This window comes from Cnephaeus nilssonii (genome assembly GCF_951640355.1).
Source record: "Cnephaeus nilssonii genome assembly, chromosome: 8".
NCBI lineage: Eukaryota > Metazoa > Chordata > Mammalia > Chiroptera > Vespertilionidae > Cnephaeus > Cnephaeus nilssonii.
The window spans coordinates 97,978,435-97,999,110 of record NC_137079.1 but is presented as its reverse complement, the minus strand read 5'-3'; the positions used below and the strand labels follow the sequence as shown (position 1 = coordinate 97,999,110).

The following is a 20,676-nucleotide window of genomic DNA, read 5'->3' as shown; positions in this document are numbered from 1 at the left end:
AATCTCAAATTCTAACTGTATTTGGAGACAGAACCTTTGAAGAGGTAGTTAAGGTAAAATGAGATCATATTGGTGAGCCTTACTCCATATATTACTGCTTTCCTTATAGAGAGGAAATTAGGACACTGACACACAGACAACCACATGAAGACAGGGAGAAGATGGACATCTAGCCACCGAAACCATGAAAAAGTAAACTTGATATTTAAGCTACCAGTCTGTAGTATTTGTTATAGCACCCTAGCAAAATGATAGATATGCTAGCCAAACCCAAGTCACTCAGGTTAATATAACAGAAAGGGTACTAGAAATTCAGAGACCTGAAATTCAGTTGGGCAACTTAAAAATTGAGCAGCAGATTAAATCAGTAAATTCTCTGTGCCTAGGTTTCCTTATCTATAATCCAGAAAATCTCTGAAATCTTATCAATCACTGGCATTCCAGGATTCTACTATCCAATTCAGAGTCTTATTTAAAATACAGTACTCCTCATTAAAACAAAAATTGCAACCTAACAAAAATGGAGTTCTCTTATTCTGTTAAATCAAATAAACCTTCACTAAGTATATATCCTGTTTTCCAGGTAACGTTACTTCTTGATTTCAGGTTTGGGTAAATAGGGCATACATGTATTTCCAGAAGTATACTCTCATATATATTTTTTAATAGTAACTCAAAAAAAGCAATTGTTTATTTCACTAAGAATTAGTCTAGAATAAGAAAACGATATTAGAAATAATAGTACTTTTATCTAAATCCTACACAATAAACTCCTACATTTTACTAAAATTGTTTCTTCAGTCCAGCCTGTGTGACTCAGTGGTTGAACCAAGAGGTTATGGTCAATGCCCAGTAAGGGCACCTGCCAGAGTTGTGGGCTCGATCCCCAGTGTGGGACTGTGCAGGAGGCAGCCAATCAATCATTCTCTCTCATCATTGATGTTTCTAGCCCTCTCTCCCTCTGTCTTCCTCTCTGAAATCAATAAAAATATTTTTTTATAAATAATAAAATGAAATTGTTTTTTTTTTTAACTCTGTAGCAATGTTTACAATTTGCCTTCCAAAGTATTTGCTGACAATAAAATGCATTTACTACGTTGCCATATTGATTTCCATGAATTGTTTTAGGCACTTTTTACCAGAGCAGAACAAGTTTATCCCCAATGATATGTGATTTCTAAATTGTTGTTATTAAGTCAATGCATACGTTAGAATGAGGTTTACTGACACCTAACAGAACAACCCAAAATATGAGTGGCTCAAACAATATAATAAAGATACATAAATGTGTTTGTACTTATAAGTATATGGGGTACGTGTATATGTACACAAATAGATATGCATACACATAATAAAGGCAGCATGCTAAAATACCCATTAGTTTCTTTCTATGGTTCATCTACTTTTTCTATGTCATCTCTAAACCAGTAATATCCTATCTAATAAAAGAGTAATATGCAAATTGACCGTCACACCAAGACACAAGATGGCTGCCCCCATGTGGTCAAAGATGGCTGCCCCCATGCAGACACAAGATGGCCACCACAAAATGGCTGCCACAAGATGGCCTGCAGGGGAGGGCAGTTGTGGGCAGTTAGGGGTGACCAGGCCAGCAGAGGAGGGCAGTTGGGGGTGACCAGGCCTATAGTGGAGGGCAGTTGGGGGGGACCAGACCTACAGGGGAGGGCAGTTGAGGAACTGAGAATGAGCAACAGAATACTGTAACTATAGATACAGTAACTATATGTCTCTTTCAGAAAAAGACTAGCGCAATAGGCAGCTGAGGGGGGGGGGGGGCCAGACCTGCAGGAGAGGGCACTTGGGGGTACCAGGCCAGCAGGGGAGGGCAGTTGGGGGAGACCAGGCCTGCAGGGGAGGGCAGTTGGGGGGGAACGGGCCAGCAGAGGAGGGAAGGTGGGGGAGACCGGGCCAGCAGGGGAGGACAGTTGGGGGGTACCAGGCATTCAGGAGAGGGCAGTTGGGGGTACCAGGCTTGCAGGGGAGGGCAGTTGTGGGGGACCAGGCCTGCAGGGGAGGGCAGTTGGGGGGGACCAGGCCAGCAGGGGAGGGCAGTTGGGGAGGACCAGGCCTGCAGAGGAGGGCAGTTGGGAGCCAGCAGTCCTGGATTGTGAGAGGGATGTCCAACTGCCCATTTAGGCCCACAGAGGAGGGCAGTTGGGGGAGACGACCAGGCCTGGTCCCCTCCCCCAACTGCTCTCCCCTGCTGGCCCGGTCTCCCCCAACTGCCCTCCTCTGCTGGTTGGTCACCCCTAACTGCCTAAACAGGCGGTCCAACATCCCTCAAGGGGTCCCAGATTGGAGAGGGTGCAGGCTGGGCTGAGGGACACCCCCCCATGCACAAATTTCATGCACCGGGCCTCTAGTCCAATATAAGTATAATGTAAGCCACATATGTAATTTTAAATAGTCCATTAGCCACATTAAAAGAAAAATGTAAAAGGAAACAGGAGATGTTAATTTATATTTTATTTAACCCAATGTATCTAAAATATCATTTCAACATGTAATAAATATTTTTAATTATTAATGAGACTAGAGGCCCGGTGCATGAAAATTCGTGTACTCGGGGGGTCCCTCAGCCCGGCCTGTGCCCTCTCGCAGTCCGGAACTCCTAAGGGGATGTCCATCTACCGGCTTAGGCCCATTCCCCGGGGGATTGGGCGTAAGCTGGCAGTCAGACATCTCTATAGCAGCTCAGGAGCCCTCAGGGGATGTCCAACTGATGGCTTAGGCCTGCTCCCCGCCCAAGCCACAGTCAGACATCCCTAGCACTGCTGAGGAGGCAGGAGAGGCTCCCACCACTGCCACTATGCTCGCAGCCATCAGCCTGAGGTGTGGCTGAGCGGAGCTGCCCCTGCATTGAGCGTCTCCCCCCTGGTGGTCAGTGAGCGTCATAGCGACCCGTCATTCCTGGTCGTTCTGCCGTTAGGCTGTTAGGGTCAATTTGCATATTACCCTTTTATTATATAGTACTAGAGGCTCAGTGCACGAAATTCATGCATGGGGTGGGGGGTGTCTCTCAGCAGTTGGACATCGCTCTCACAATCCGGGACCACTGGCTCCTAACCACTCGCCTGCCTGACTGCCTGATTGCCCCTAACCGCTTCTGCCTGCCAGCCTGATTACCCCCTAACCGCTCCCCTGCCGGTCTGACTGACGCCTAACTGCTCCCCTACTGGCCCGATCACCCCCACTGCCCTCCACTGCCAACCCAATCGCCCACAACTGCCCTCCCCTGCCTGCCCATTTGCCCACAACTGCCCTCCCCTGCTGGCCCGATCACCCTCCCCTGCTGCGATCTGCCTCCTCCGCTGGGACCCGCCTCCTCCGCACGAGGCGGCAGACGCTGGGACTGGACCCCTCCGCGCCACGTGGAGCCATGGGACCCCCAAGCCTCACTGTGCAGAGCAGCTGCCAAGCCCCGCCTCCGCTGTGCGCACAGCCATCTTGTGGCGGCTATCTTGTGGCAGCCATCTTATGGCAACTTCACGCGCAAGGGCGCAAGGACCACCTAGGCTTTTATTAGTATAGTTTACATTTTTATACCAACTCTTCAAAATCAAGTGTGCATTTTATGCTTTCAGAACATTTCAAGTGCTCATCAGTCACATGTGGCTAGTGGCTACCACACAACTGTACAGTTCTAAATAGATCTAGCCATCTTTTAAACCTCAACTCAAGCATCACTTTATGAAGCCTTTCCTTGACTCCATTGGTATTTTTCTCCCTTCAGTGTGGCCCACTATGCCCTAATTTATTTCTATTCTAGAATTTTTACATTTCATTGCCTACATTTGTCATCAGATACAGTACTATAAACTCCATGCCTAGCATTACTTAAGGTAAGGAGTCAATAGATGTTTGTTGAATAAAACAGATTATGTGATTAGAGATGCAGTTAGACTAAAAATGAGTATATATGTTCAGACACAACTGACTAGTATTTAAAAGAGGCAGGGGGGCCCTAAGGAAAAGTAGCCATGAACTAAGAACTAAATGATCTGCAAATTAAAGATAGTAATGTATTTTATTAATTTTTTAAAAATCTTTATTGTTTAAAGTATTACATATGTCCCCTTTTTTCCCACAATGACCGGGCCTTACCCCATCCCCACCCTAGGCCTTCACTACCCTATTGTCTGTGTCCATTGGTTATGCATATATGCATACAAGTTCTTTGGTTGATCTCTTCCCACCCACTCACCCTCCCTATAGTAATGTATCTTAAATAATTAAATCAAGTAGAAAATAAGTCAACTGTAGAATGATATGATTCTGTAACAGTGTATAATAAACATTGATAGCTAAGTATCATAATAAAAGCAAAACCTTTATAAGGTCTCAGGAATAAACTACGTTAATAGTGTCTCTCTTTAAAAACTAATAACATATGCCACAAATATGGTACATTGAATTATGAAATTTTAATATCATAAACTACCTCCCCATTGTATACATTTATTTCTTTTACATACAAAGATAATAAATTAAGGCTCTAAGATACAGAATGCATAATTATATTGATCCAAAACCCCAACCACTCTCACTGGAACTATAATCACTATTGTAAATGTCTAGATCCCATATTTTCTAAGAAATCATCTTCAATTTATTTCAGAGTTTGGCAGCATAATTTTTCAATGTAATTGGATACAGCTGTCATTCCAAATGACAGTTTGTCATGAGTACGGATCACTAAACATCATTAAACATTATTTCTGGAACAAAAAAGCCCAATATAATTAATTTAAAAACCCAGAAAATCTGACTAAAATCTATTTGCTCAACATACTTCCACAGACAAAAATGGTTCCTCACAACTGCTTCACCCACTCTTAAAATAAGTTAGGATATAAGAGGAATGGTGGCATGAGAAATAACCTTGGCTTCTCCCCCTAAAATTTCAACAAGTTTACCAACTATTATTCATCAAAGAATTACCTGTTCAATACATAGGCACGCCTGAGAAACCGGTGCACTGGAACATCTAAAGCTGGACAACTTGGAGTAAATGGGAAATGAGAAAGGAGGAAAGTGCAAATGGCCTATAGCAAAGCCCTGCAGCTTGGAGCTCACATCTTGGCCTGAAGAGAGGAGGAAGCCTGCCGTAGCAAGCGCTTCCTTCAGCCTAAAGCAGTGGTCGGCAAACTGATTAGTCAACAGAGCCAAATATCAACAGTACAACGATTGAAATTTCTTTTGAGAGCCAAATTTTTTAAACTTAAACTTCTTCTAACACCACTTCTTCAAAATAGACTCGCCCAGGCCATGGTATTTTGTGGAAGAGCCACACTCAAGGGGCCAAAGAGCCGCATGTGGCTCGCGAGCCGCAGTTTGCCGACCATGGGCCTAAAGGGACAGAGCACAGGGTTCTGCCCTGTGGCTCTCCACTGTCAGTCCTGCAGTGGTGTTTCAGACACAGAAACAGAACCACAGAGCACTGCCATGACATGGACTCCTAAAAACTCACCTTCCGTTGCCCTTAGACTCAGACTGAGGAGCATATCATCTGTAAATAGAGCTGCTGTTTCCCAGATACCCAAGTGGAGTGCTTGGGGCAGGACCGCACAAAGATCAGAGGTCACCAATATGGTGAGAGCAAAACAAATCCCAATCCAAAGGAGCCCAGCATTACTTATGGAAGACGTGGAGGTCATGACTGGAAGATCAAAGAGGTAAAAAATCTTGCAATTCAGCACCATCTATTGGAAAAGAGGAGAAAGATGTCTTCAGAGGAAAGTGCCAATGGCCATTAATATAGACAGATATAAGTGCCTAAAAAAGGAGAGCAGCAAATATCATGAATAACCACTGTAACGAGGATAATCAGAAAGAAAGTGAAAAATCCCCAGAAAGCAAGCTGGCAAATAGAAATATGTGAAATAAATGACAGAAACTACAAGACTGCAGTTCTAAAAATACTCAATGAGATGCACGAAATACAGAGAGGCAGTTCAATCCATTCAGAAAACAAACAATTCAATGAACAAAACAAGTACTTTATCAAAAAGACTTGAAACTTTAAAAAACAACCAATCAGATATCCTAGAAATGAAGCATGCAATTAATGAGATCAAGAGTAAACTACTGAGCAAAGAAAACAGAGCCAACCAGATGGAGGAAAGAATTAGTGATATCAAAGATAGGAAATAAGAAATGACAAAGAGGGAAGAAGAGAGAGAACTCAGCATAAACAAAAATGAAAGAGCTCTACAAGAACTGTCTGACTCCATCAGAAAAAGCAATCTATATAGATAAAACCCTAATCTGCAAATAGACCTAACGGCGGAACCGAACAACTGGTCACTATGACATGCGCTGACCACCAGGGAATGCGCAGGGAACATGGCGGGCATCAGCAGCAGGTGGAAGAGCATGAAACATGGCAGGCGTCGGCCGCGGCAGGATGGTGGAACAGGTGAGTGGGGGCGCCAGACCAAGGCAGGGCATCAGTTGATGTCATCGTGGCAAGCCTCTGGTGGTTACTGAAAATTCTTTGCTCCCGTGTGCCACGGTCCCGCCCGGCACTCGCACCTGCAGCCGGCACCAGCACCGCTCGCACCCATGGCCGGCACCTGGTGCCAGCCCCAATCGCTCAGCACCATCAGCGGGTGCAAGCGGCGGCTGCCAGCCCTGATCGCCCCTGAGGGCTTCTCCCCTCCCCCTGCTCCTGAGGGGTGATCGGAGCCAGCAGCCACCTCTTGCACCCACTACCAGTGACAGCCCCACTCACACCCGCTGCTGGCGCTGGCCCCAATCTCTCTGCGCTATCAGCGGTTATGAGCAAGGCCAGTGCCATCAGTGCATGGGAATGGCAGTGGCGGGAGCAGGGCTGCAGGCAGAGAGGGGACCAGGAGCCACAGTGGGATGGGCCAGACGGGGGCTCAGAGGATGGACTAAAACCCACTCCTGTGCCCACCTCAGCCTCGTGGCCCACAGTTCCTTTCAAGGTGCATGAATTTGTGTACTGGGCCCATAGTTTATATTTCTTGATAAATCACGTTAAAAATATATATATATTTTTATTATGGATGTTAGAGAGAGGAAGGGGAAGGGAGAGAGATAGAAATATCAATGATGAGAGAGAATCATCGATCAGAGGCGTCCTACACAGCCCCTACTGGGGATCGAGCCCAAAGCCTGGCATGTGCCCTGACCAGGAATGGAATCATGACCTCCTGGTTCACGGGTTGACACTCAACCACTAAGCCACACGGGCTGGACTTGCTAAATCACCTTTGTGTTCAAATCCATCTAACTGTCCTGCATTCATTTTTATTTCCTGTGAACATCTTGTCCTGAGCCCTCTATGGTTAGCATTCCCTACCACAGAATCAACTCACTGAGGCTGGCTGATCCCTTCTCTTCTAACATCATCTCTTCACATAAAACTGGCCTTTGGGATAATTTCTAAGTACTGGATAAACATTTCAATTAATAATGGAAAAGACTCCACCTTTTGAATCTGAAGGCCTGAGTCCCAACTCTTCCGACTTAATACCTAGAAAACCTTGTGTAACTACTTGACATTTCATACAGCCTTTGTTTCCAAATCTGTAGAGAAGGAATGGTATCTGAAAAGAAAGTTATTCTGAGGATTAGTTAATGCAGAGTAATTTCTCAAAAACACTGTATACGCTAATATTTTCTAAAACAAATGATCACAAAATCGTTGTTACTTCTCTAACTTGTCCCTCAGGCTTGTTATTCAAGTAGTCTTAAAAATATTCAAGCTAATGCTCCCAGAGGGAAGTATTATTTACCTAGGATCATCATTCATGTCCTACTAGGTCTACATGTGAAATTCAGCCATTTAAGGGAAGAGATGGAAGAGATTCCTGGCAAAGGAACTTGAATAACCTCCTATCTATTCTTTCTCCAGTTTTCCATCCACTTCGCTCAAATTAAAAAATTAGGAAAAATGACCCAAGGCACTGTTAAAGACTATACAAGATTCAGGGGAACAGACCTCCTATGTTTAATAGGAGATCATGATCTGTGGGTACCTGAGATCTGTTCTCTGAGAGGTTCACCAGGCTCAGGTACTCCAAGCTAAAAGAGAACAGCTCAGTTTTAAATAGATGGTTTTTTCTCTGATCAGATTATCTCCAGGCTCAGGATAAGAATAAAAATTAAAAAATTAAAAAAACTATAGTAAGTACTAAATTAAGTTAGCTTTGTACCAGGTACTTTAAGTGATACTAATTCATGCCTTGGTCAGTGGCTCAGTTGGTTAGAGCACATCCCATACACCAAAAGGTTGCAGGTTCGATTCCCAGTCAGAGCGTGTATGGAAGGCAACTGATCAATGTTTCTCACATTGATGTTTCTCTCTCTCTAAAAATTAATAAAAACATATCCTTGGGTGAGGAATAAAGGTGTGTCTCAGTTGGTTGGGTGTCTTTCAGTACACCAGGAAGCTGCAAGTTCCATTCAGGTGAGGGCACATGCCCAGGTTACAGTCTTGATTCCCAGTAGGGGGCGTACAGGAGGCAGCCCAGCGATGTTGCGCTCTCACACCAATGTTTCTCTCTCTCCCTCTCCCTCCTGCTCTCTCTAAAAATCAATAAACTATTAAAATTAAATATATATATCTACACTAATAAAAGAGAAATATGCAAATTGACCCTACCCCCATGATGCCCACCAGCCAATCAGGAGTGAATATGCAAATTAACCCAACAAAGATGGTGGGTCAATTTGTATTCACAGGCGCAGAGCGGCTGGGGGCGGGGTGGCCGCTTGCGCGAGAGCCAGCGCCAAGCGGCCTGCATCCTGGGAACAGGCGTCCTCGGGACCCAGGCCACTCTGAGCCTGTAGGCCCTCATGTAAGCCCAGAATAGCTGGGGTCCTGGAACCACCCCCGGCCACTCCGGTACTATGCACGCAGGCATGGAGCAGCCGGGGGCAGAGCAGGAACACTCCCGGGACCCAGGTGCTCTGAGCCAGTGCGTGCACAAGCGGCCAGGGGCGGGGCGGGGCGGGAACATCCCCTGCAGGGAGCGAGCAGTCCCCCGCAGCAAGTGAGCAGACAGCAGGGCCCTGCTTGCCCCCGGCCATGGCAGTGAGGGGAAAGCAGTCCCCCGCAGGGCCCCCACAGAGAGCAGACAGCAGGGTCCTGTTTGCCCCTGGCCCCAGCGGCTAAGGGCAAGCAGACCCCCACAGAGAGCAGACACCAGGGCCTGCGGTGGTGTCAAGCAGGCAGGTCCGCAGAGAGCAGAGAACCACAGGGAGCAGGCCTAAGCCATCAGTAGGACATCCCATGAGGGCTCCCAGATTGGAGAGGGTGCAGGTCGGGCTGAAGGACCCCCCTCCACGTGCACGAATTTCATGCACCGGGCCCCTAGTACATATATATTGTCTGTATACACATATAAATTCATTTAATCTGTACAAAAACCTTAAGGTAAATATCCCCTTTTACACCTAATGAAACTGAGGCACATAAAGTTTTAATGACTGCATGATATTCCATAACATGGATATAAAATAATTTATTTAACCTTTCCTATTGTTGAAGATTTTGCATTAACTAGCAATATATATTTCTTCTTTCTTGAAATATATCAAGTCCTTAGCCAAGTTAGTTTTCTTATTATTTGTCCTGTAATACATAATACCCAATTTAAAAAAAAAATTAATTCTGAATATTAATCAGGAATTGAGGCAAGCCAGTAAGTCAGGAGAAGTGAAATAGGAAAACTGAGACAGCTAAACAAAATGACAGAGCAATTTACAGCAGATACAGAAGGTCACCTCCCTAAAAATAAATCTTGGCCTCAGTTGTACTTCTGCTCCAGACTCAGAAAAGCAGCAAAACCAGGTGGGCAACACTAGGACCAGCTACAATGACCAATGACCCCCTGCCCTGACACTGACCAAACAGTGAAGACCATGACCCTGAGGAGCATGCCTAGAAAACTGATGAGTATTCTGTTGAAACCCTCTCCTGAGACTTCCCCTAAGATTCCCTCCAGTAAGAAAGAGATAAAGCCTCAAGACAAGGACCTAGTGCAAGCTCTTCCTCTGGGGAGCAGTCCCCGCAATTACCTTTTCCCTCTTCTTCTCCCACTTCTTCCCCCACAGGCATGCATCTCCTAAATCCTAAAAGACCCCAGCAGGCTTGCAACTAGAGGAGCAATGGGCAGCAGCAGCTCATCCCAGGCTAACCCCTGAACCTGATGCCAAGGCCCCATTTTCTCTGACTTCCCAGAGATCTAGGGCAGCTCAGCATAGGCTCTCCTGTTGCTTCTTCTATGCTAAGCCTGTTCTTGTTTCACAGTCCCCAGCTTTAATAAATGTTTCTTCATGGTCATCCAGACTCATGTTGTGAAATTTTTCCTGCACGAAGTCAAGAACCCACACACAACTGACCAGCCCTTGAAAAGACCCTTTCAGGGCCAGGTCCCCTTTCCGGTAACAGAATCATGGGAGTGAAATGGATACAACCCAACTCAAAGCAACTTAAGCAAAACAGGAAACATATTAGCTTAATACACTGAAAAGTCTGGGCAAATAATTGACTTGAAAGGCTCCAAAAATACCATTGTCAATCTATCTCTTGGTTCTAGTTGCCTCGTGCTAACTTCATTCTCAAGCATACTCTGCATTAATTGTGGCAGATTGCCAATCAAATCTAAACTTACATTCTGACATCTTAGCAACTCTAGTGGTGAGCATCCTTTTATTCTCTAGCAGAATGAAAGAAGTTATCATGCTGTCTCAGATGTGCAGCTACATTTTTAACCAATATCTTTTATTGATAGGCCAGGTCCAGTTTCTGATTCTGGTCCAGGAAAGCAGAAAGGAATTCAGGGAAATCCCAAACCATGTAAACAAGAATTAAAAAGAAATGACTCCCCAACGAAGTATCAAAAAGTCTAGAACTGTTAGTATCAGAAACAACAGATTCTATGCAGTTAAAACCAACAGAAATCTGAAACATTCTAGTCCTTGGCTGCTCATCTGCCTTATAAACTCACTTCTTTCCATATATGTAACACGTTTTAAACTTCCCTGTTTAGCAATATTACTATCTTAGGCACAACAAAAAACACACTCATCATCTCACCAGGGGAAGGAGAAACAAAGAAAAATCTTTGAGCTAGGAGCAATTGGACAGATCTAAATTCTTTTTGGGTGGTACCTAATAATCTGACAATATAGCTATGTAATTGTGTGTGTGTGTGTGTGTGTGTGTGTGTGTGTGTGTGTGTAGCTAATATGCTAAGTGTCCGTCCAACCGGTAGTTATGACACGCATTGATCACCAAGGGGCAGATGCTCAACACAGAAGCTGCCGAGCTGCAGTGACTTGGCAGCAGCGGTTTCGGGTGATGCACCCAGAAACCAGAGAGGAGGGAGCCCAATTCCTTGCAGGGCCCTGCGATTCTACCTTTGGCCATAGGTTATGTTGTTGCTGGGGCACTATTGGCCCCGAATCTGGTTTACTGCACACTCGTGTCTGCGTTCCACACCCTGTATGACAGGAACTTTGCAGAGTGCCCTCTCGAACTCCGGGATCCCTCGGGGGATGTCGGAGAGCTGGTTTCAGCCCGATTCCCGCAGGCCAGGCCGAGGGACCCCACCTGCCGGAGGGACTCCACTCACTCCGCAGAAGCCCTTGGAGCCACGGCACCGCCCTAGGTGCAGCCGGCCAGGGAGGGACCTTGGGAGGTTGGCTCAAGGGCATGTCCAGCCCATCTCACCCAGTCCCACCCTGCCGGCCACCTTCTAATTAATTTCCTTTCAATGTGCAGGAATCCGTGCACTGGGTCACTAGTAATCCTACCTAATAATAGACAAATATGCAAATTGACCGCACCTTCGCTACGCCCACCAGCCAAGCCACGCCCACCAACCAATCAGGACGAGTATGCAAATTACCCCAACAAATATGGCGGCTAATTTGCATATCAAGACAGCGTAGAAAGAAGCCAAGAGCTGCAGAAGGGAGCAAAGCTGCGGAGAAGCAAGCAAGCCGGGGGGAGGAGACGGGAGGAGCGGAGGCGGGGCCGGGGGTGAAGGAAGGAGAGTGGGGTGGGCTGGCGGAGAAGGCGGGCCGGGGGACAAGGGAGGAGCGGAGGCGGGGCCGGGGGAGAAGGGAGGAGAGTGGGGCGGGCTGGCGGAGAAGGCAGGCCAGGGGACAAGGGAGGAGAGCAGGCGGGGCGGGGTAGAGTGCAGCAGGAAACCCTATTGCAGGATTTTTCCTGCAACGGGAACGCTAGTTAATATATAATGGTAAAAGAACTTAACTCCTACTTAAAAGAGTGAAAAGGGTAAAACAAACCATGGTCACTGATTCAAAGCACAGACCGACCATACAGTAATGGTCAGAGTAGCAAAAATTCCGTGTCCTGGCAATGGAGTTCCTTGGTCATTATTACCATCTCAGAAGACCTCTCTTATCCATTACCTTCTATGGCCTTATATATTCCTTCTAGTAGTTGTACTGCTTTAGCAGTTGCCTTTGAAATACAAGAATACAGGCCTTTGTTTACCTGGCTTGAGGTTAACCCTGGAAATAGTTTCCCTAAAAGCTTAATAAGCTTTTGGTCAATTTACTTCAGGCAACTGGTTAAATTAGCAAACAAAGCCAGAGATCTTGTCAGAATACAGTATATGAATCTAGATTGCCAACTTTCCAATTTCCTAGCAATATTCAGTCTCAAAGCAACAGGCCTTCACAAGACTCATCCCCTTAACCCTCAGCTTAATTATTTTCCGGGAAGCAATGTGAAACAATAAGCTGTGTAACCAGGCACAGCTATTCTACCTAGCACTTGTTCCCTAGTTGCACCCTTTTTAAAGCTCTTTAGTAACTGGTTTGTTACTCTGGTCAGGAGTCTGGAAACATACATGAGATGCTTGGGAGAAGCTTATAAAACAGAACTTTACATGGTTCTAATTTAAACTCATCGAAAATTGGGGCTTTTCAACCTTCAAGGTTCTTGGTATGTATTCTGATTATCTACTACTTTGGATGGTGCCTACGGACAGAAAGGGCCTCTCTTAGTTGGAAAGACAATATTCTCTTCCCTCTATGATTTCAGGCATGCCAGCTTGGACCAAAGCTAATTCCTCTTATAAGGCACTAGAGGCCCGGTGCACAAAATCGTGCACGGAGGGGGGGGTGTCCTTCAGCCCAGCCAACACCCTCTCCAATCTGGCTCCCAACTGCTCGCCTGCCTGCCTTCCTGATTGCCCCTAACCGCTTCTGCCTGCCAGCCTGATCACCCCCTAACCACTCCGCTGCCAGCCTGATTGATGCCTAACTGCTCCCCTGCCAGCCTGTTTGCCCTCAACTTCCCTCCTCTGCCGGCCTGGTCATCCCTAACTGCCCTCCCCTACAGGATTGATCGCCTCCAACTGCCCTCCCTTGCAGGCCTGGTCCCTCTCAACTGCCCTCCCTTGCAGGCCTGGTCCCTCCCAACTGCCCTCCCCTCTGGCCATCTTGTGGTGGCCATCTTGTGTCCACATGGGGGCAGGATCTTTGACCACATGGGGGCAGCCATATTGTGTGTTGGAGTGATGGTCAATCTGCATATTACTCTTTTATTAGATAGGATAGAGGCCTGGTGCACGGGTGGGGGCCAGCTGGTTTGCCCTGAAGGGTGTCCTGGATCAGGGTGGGGGTTCCCTTGGGGCGTGAGGCGGCCTGGGCAAGGGGCCTGTGGTTGTTTGCAGGCCAGCCACACCCCCTGGCGACCCAAGCAGAGGCCCTGGTATCTGGAATTTATTTACCTTCTACAATTGAAACTTTGTAGCCTGGAGCGGAGCCAAGCCTCCTGCTCTCTCCATGGCCGGCAGCCATTTCTGTTGGAGTTTATTATCCTTCTATAATTGAAACTTTGTAGCCTTAAGCGGAGGCCTGGGCTGGCCAGGGTGTGCGGAAAGCTTTGCTTCTTCCATTGCTGGGGGCAACCCTAGCCTCCCTCTCTTTCCAGCTCAGTGTCTGCCGCCATTTCTGTTTGGATTTGTTTACCTTCTATAACTGAAACTTTGTAGCCTTGAGTGGAGGCTTAGGCTGGGAAGGGCAGGCGGAAAGCTTGGCTTCCTCTGTTGCCTGGCAAACCCAAGCCTCCCTCCTGCTCTCTGTGGCTGTAGCCATCTTGGTTGGGTTTATTTGCATACTCGCTCTGATTGGCTGGTGGGCGTGGCTGGTGGGCGTGGATGGTGGGCGTGGATGGTGGGTGTAGCGGAGGTGTGGTCAATTTGCATATTACTCTTTTATTAGGTAGGATTATCAAAGGCCCTGAGACATGCCCCAAACACTCTATTATCACTAAAGTTCCAGTCTCAGTAGTTTCATGAGCAAAGATAACACAGGTGACAATTTAAAACAGCTGCTCTATAATTCCTTAAGAGGAATTGGTAGAGAAAGCAACATCCTCGCTGCCTTGCATTCTATTTCAACCTTTAAGGTCTGTTCCTTACAATGTCCCATTTCCAGTTACTGATGTCTACACTTCTAAGTATCCTTTCCATTTATAAGTAACAAAAACCCAATTTAAATAGACTTCAAGCTAATCACAACAATAATAATAAGCTTTAAAAGAGAAAATTTACGATAATTACTATAGGCACAGAGAACTTCAGGTTCTCAAGCAGAATCACAAACACATTTCTTGCTCTTGGATTCACTTTTGGTCAAATTCTAACACAGGCATCACCAACTATGGAATGAGTTGACTTGTTCAGCAGTGCTAACAGGAGTTCCAGCACAAGTCCTGGGACTGACCCTGTGGCTCCCCATTACATTAGCATTATGCTAGATAGACAAAAATAAGAGATATCCACTATTCCTGGTAATATGACAAATGCTGACCATCATTTTTTAAATTTCTATTCAATGCACTATGTATTCTTTATTAATAATAACACAATCTTTGTTATGTACTTATATATTTGACAAACATAGGTTTACTGAAAAGTTTTTATCAGATTCTTACTTATTGCAGGATACCAGTTTAAAATAACACTTACATATATAATAATGACCACATTAATAACATCATACATATTCAACACACATTTCTAGTCATAGGAATAAACAATATATTAATTTGACATGAGTCTAATTTATTTAAAGATCTTGGGTCTGGTCTCTACAATTGAACAGAATTTCAGAAACTGATCTTCTGCCTAATAATGTTATCCTGCATATTCAAAATGCATGAACTTATCCAAGACCCAGAAATACAAAGAATAAATATATATAAGATAGGTTCCTGCCCTCTTGGAGTTCACAGCATAGGAGGGGAACCACCTGTAAACCATAATACCAGAGAGTGACAGGTATATCTTCATATAAGGAGATATACTACCAATTCATAAAATATGAGCTGTATAGGCAAGAAATGAAAAACCTATAAAACTTATGCAAAATAATATTTAAATAGTCAAAAAGATGGACGACTGAATGTTACTAGTCTAATACAGCTACATCAGTGAACCAATATGGGGGTTGGGTCTGCTAGAACCAATAAATTTCTTTACATTGTGTTGGAGAAAATATAACAAAAGCAGAGAGATCCTACAGATACATTTAATTAAGAGCACCGTATTTGCCAAAAACTAGCAATATACAAAGTACTTATTTAAAATTAATATAACGACTATAGACTGGCTAGAGAATATTTGCTACTTTAGTGTCATTATATGACGAAATTAATAATTCTGTGGAAAACCTAAGAACTCAAGATTCTGAAAGTTCAATAATTACATATGCATTTTAATTTCATTTTCAACACCCAATAGCAAGAATAAAATATAATTCAAGTTAATATGAAAAGCTTACATGTCAACATAAATTAAAATGCAAAAAATTATTTTAATATATATATGTGGTTTTATTAATATTAAGGACTATGATTCCAAAATGCTTCATATTTTTAAAATACATTTAGTTCAAATGCAGAACATACATTTTGTTTGTAAAATTTTAAATATCTTTTAATTGAAAATTATTCTGATTATCAAGCTTCAAATAAACTCCAAGGAATAAAAGTATAGAAGAATAACTTAGAAATTTCCTTTTTACCAAAATATATGATCAATATGCCAAAAAAGAGAAACTTAGCCCACAAAATCCCCTGAAAGTATCTTGTTATATTTTCAATACAATATACAATGTGCCACTTAAATGTGAAAAAAATTATCATTTTCTACAATTAAGGATACACTGATATATCACACTGTAATTCATGGGGGGAAAATATCTACAAATTAAATGCTATAGAATTATAGATAGCTATTTAAAAAATCCCCATTGTGCATTCTCTCATTAAGTAAATATTAATTCTCTACTTTATCTTTTCTAAAAATATGCTCATATTAAAATGTTTGATAAAAATAAACTTTCATGTTATAAACAAAGAACACATGATATTTACATAGCATTTACCTCAAGGAAGGAAAAACCTTATAAAAACATATGTTAAGGAAGCAATGAATTAAGTAGTACGCCTGCTTTATAACTGAAACAGTCAAATTTTTTTCTACAAATGAGCTAATACTGCCACATTAAATAATTCCTCTCTAAATCAAAGTTTGCTGATGATCAGTTTTTCTTTTATTAGTAAAGCTACAATGCAAAATCCTTGAAAATATGCTCTCAAGTAACATAATTTACAAACTAATGTACTCAACTTTCAGATGCTATCCACCCACCCCATATATGAATGTTTTAAGTCAGTGATAATATCTTTATACAAAATACATCCATCTACAATGGAAATTATTCATTTTTTCTATTTACATAGAAAAAATTTTAACAAACACCCACAATCCACCTGAGTAATGAAAACACATTTCTACCTTGGCAAATAGAAGCAAAAAATTATAGCCACAGCTGTGTTGAAGAAGCCCTATATTTTGCTGCATGCCTAAACTTTACTCTGCAAAACTTTTAATTCTTTGGCAAGACATAGAGAAACAGCACCTAAAAACCAAGTATTAGTAGTCTCATGTTATATATAAAGAATGTACAGAAAAAAAAATAGAAAGAAAAGTATTTTGACAGAGGTGACTGAGAAAAGAGTACTGTTTAAGGCAGAAACTCTATTGTTTTTAATTTTCACTAGTTTTTCTCTTTTCTGTCATAAAGGGCACTGTGATAGATATTATTCTATTTCCACCTATCATTTTTATTTAATGTTTTAAATTAAGATTAAAAAGAAACTCACTTTAGAGATAACCCCACTTTAGGGGTTTTCAATCTCTAACAAATCACTGAGTGCCCTAAATGGATTTTACTGGATTGTACTTATTAAACAAATAGAATTAAGTTTGATAATTATTTTTTAAATTCCTAAGATTTCCAAATATTTTCAGAATCAGCTTAAGTTTTCACATGACATTTTCATCATGAGTATATTGGAAAGATAAAGACCTAAACCTACTATTCAAGAAATATGACCCTTCATATGACCAATATGTATTCCACAATCAATATAATTAACTTAAATAGCAAATAGCTCCTTTTGTCATTTGTTTTCCCCAAAAGGTCCATTTAAAGATTCATTGTATTCTTTAAACACATACAAATAACTTTAAACCTAACTTTGTTTATTCCAAAAATCAATGCAGTTACAAGGTGCTAAGTAGATTTGGGGGTATACCATTTCAGTGCTAACTTATTTCTGATTAATCTAAACCTTAATAGTACAAGTTAATCTCTACAATAATGTTTGCATATGAGACTTCATGGCAGATTTTCATTGCACTGAAGAGAGTTAAATGTCTTTTTTTTAATCTCAAAAGAAATATTTCACTTCCTTTCTTAATCTACTGTGTATCTATAGAACCCCATCTGTTAAGGATTGATCTAGCAAACATTGCTACTGCTGCAGATTCCAAACCCATTCAAATCAGTTTCCAGCTTGTGAGGGCTTTATTGCCTCTTATCACGTTAAAATGTATTAAATAAGCATGTAAACAGTTGTTAAAATAACCTAATAGCACATCTTTTAAAGTGAAATTGGTATTGGTTTGGTGAAAACTGGAAAAACACTTTAAATGTGTTCTTTTAAATTTACAGAAATAAAGTTATAGAATACAGTACCTGCTAAAATACTAACATATTGAGATCTCACCTCTTTTCTTTTAAAAGGGAAAACTAAAGACATGTACTAACCTCCTATTTGCAGCTGATTAAAATTAAAACTCTCAATAATATTTCTATTAGTGTTTTTAAAATAATCCGGTTATATCAATGTGGTAACATTACCCAAACTTACAACTGATTTTTATGGTGACATATTTAAGGGTAAAAAGAAGTAGAAAGTGGTGGTCTGTATTTAAACAGTAGTAAACATAACAAAGCAAGGACAGATATTCTCCTATCTTTGATTTGAACACTAGCAAAAAGAAAGAAAAAAAAACAGCTTTAACTTCTCTGTGAATTTAAGAGGTGCATAAACTATAGACATTATCTAATCCATGGCACCACTGCTATAGCTGCAGCGTCCTTTCAGTTTTCCAATAAACCAAATAAAAATAATGGGTTAGTTGAAAAATCGGAGTACCTGGGTGTCATAAAATCTCCTTGCAAGCACAGTTTCTTTGCTGCGACTCCACATTAAGTACAATAGTCAGCTGATTGCTCCTGATTTAAGCCTTGCCTTCCAAAACGGAGCCTTACTTACTGTCAAAGACTACTGTAAAGGAAACTGCTGAAAAGCTTTGCTGCCGCAAAAACTGCATTTACAAAACATGAAAAACGAACTCCTCTTAATTATGTGAAATATATGATTCCCCTCTCCTTATTTCTTCCCCTAACATTGTGAACGCTTCTTAGCCTCAGTAGATAGCGTAAAACATCAAGTCAAACACAGTTCGGCAGTAACGCTTTCTTATCATGAAAACACACACACAACAACAACAAAAAAAAAAAACTAGGGCTACATCTAACAACAAAAACAAACAAACAAACAAAAAACCCTAGGGCTACATCTAACAACAAAAACAAACAAACAAACAAAAAACCCTAGGGCTACACCTAACACCTTTCCTTTCATCTTTATCCATATGCCACGCTGTCAAGACAACCACAGAAACCAACCTGTGTGATTTAGTGCCCTCGCATTTTAACATGTTGTGGGGGCGCAAGCGAACGCGCGCGCGCACACACACACACACACACTCACACACACGACTAAAGAGGTGAGCGCACTCAGAACATTACAAGGAAAGAAAGGCTGCCTAATAGAGGTGAGGGTCGGGGACACAGCCACAACACTCCACATTTTAAAGCAGATGCAAAACGGCATCCTTCTCCTCGTCCTCGGGAAACAGCACACCCAGCGGCTCCGAGTTCGAGCGAACGCGCTCCCCGCATTTCGGAAGCCCCGGGGACTTGAGACGCCAGGGACCAGGCTTCCATCCTGGCGGAGCCACACCGGGGACCATTCGCAGTGGGAGAGAAAGAACTCCGGAGAAAGGCAGGCCTCCTCTCCCCACCACGAACTCTCCGGTCGACCCAAAACCTGCGCGCGGCAGGGAATGCTCTCCTGTTCATTCAGTTGGACGCTGCGCTCCGGCGGCAGGAGAAGACCCGAGGAGGCGGGGAGGTGGCGGGGCGAGGGCTACGCGCGGGCGGGTCACCGCCGGCACCGCCGGCTGCTCGGTCCCGGCTCGCAGGGATGCGCAGCGCGGTGACCCGGGTGCGGGAGGCGGGGGGGCGGGGAGGCAGGGACAGGCGTTTTCCCTTACCAGATTGAGCACCGTCTCCACGATGTCCCTGTTGCTGACCTCGCCGACCTGTATGAGTCCAATCAGCACTGCGAATTTCATCCGGATGTTGCGGATCGGCACGGACGGGTTAATCATCCCCGCGGGCAGCACCACCGCGCCGGGGGCGGGCGGGCCCCTCGCTTCGCCCATCCCGCTGCCCCCGCCGCCGCCGCCGCCGCCGGCCCCGACGGCGACGAGCCCTACGGGCTGAGGCTCGAGCCCGCCCGGGCCTGGCTTCTCGCTCGCCATATGGCCCGCTCCCGAGGAGGGACGAGCAGAGGCGCTGCCTCCGCCGGCACCGCTAGACCTGCCGCGTCCTCCGCCCCCCGGCCGTCGCCTCGCAGGCCCAGCATCCACCGGCGCCGCGACGCCGGGCTCGCTCCCCGCCGATGGCGGTGGGTTCCTCTCAGGCTTATTCCCGGCGGCAGCCGCCCCGCCAACCGCTCTCGGGAGAGCAGCTGTGCCGCCGCCTCCACTGCCTCCTCTCCCCCCCTCCCGGCCGCCCCGGCCCGGCCGCGCCTCGCGGAGATGCTGCCGCCCCTCCGAAAAGCCCCGGGCGCCCTGCGGGCCGCGGCGCTGGCCGGTGCTGAAGCCCGGGCTGTGGCCGACGCTACGGACACGGCTACTGCCGCCACCCCCGGCGCCACTGTTGTTGTGAAGCCCCGCCGCCGCCGCTCACTCCGCCATGTTGCCGCCCCCTGCCTGCGGTAGGGCCACTGCGCCTGCGCAGCGCCTCGGAGGGGCGGAGCCGCGGTGCGCCCCCCGGCGGCCTGGCCCCGCCGGTCTTCCCCCCCCCCCCCCCCCCCCCCCCCCCCGGCTCCCGGCCCCGCCCCCGCCACCCTGCGGGAGGACAGCAGTGACCAGGTGACCAGGTGCTCGGGGCCGCCGCCGGCAGAGGCGGGGCGGTGGTGGCCTCCCGTAG

General features: G+C 44.9%; 1 protein-coding gene across 3 annotated transcripts in view; it reads right to left on the bottom strand.

Annotated features, from left to right (window-relative positions):
• NBEA (neurobeachin) overlaps window positions 1–20,442 on the bottom strand; it is an 873,840-nt gene extending 853,398 nt beyond the window's left edge. For all 3 annotated transcript variants that reach the window (XM_079778900.1, XM_079778901.1, XM_079778902.1), the window contains exon 1: window positions 19,734–20,442. In XM_079778900.1, coding sequence (XP_079635026.1) covers window positions 19,734–20,003 — 270 coding nt within the window. In that variant the 5' untranslated portion in view covers window positions 20,004–20,442. The remainder of the gene's footprint in view (window positions 1–19,733) is intronic.
• Between the last annotated feature and the right edge of the window lie 234 nt (window positions 20,443–20,676).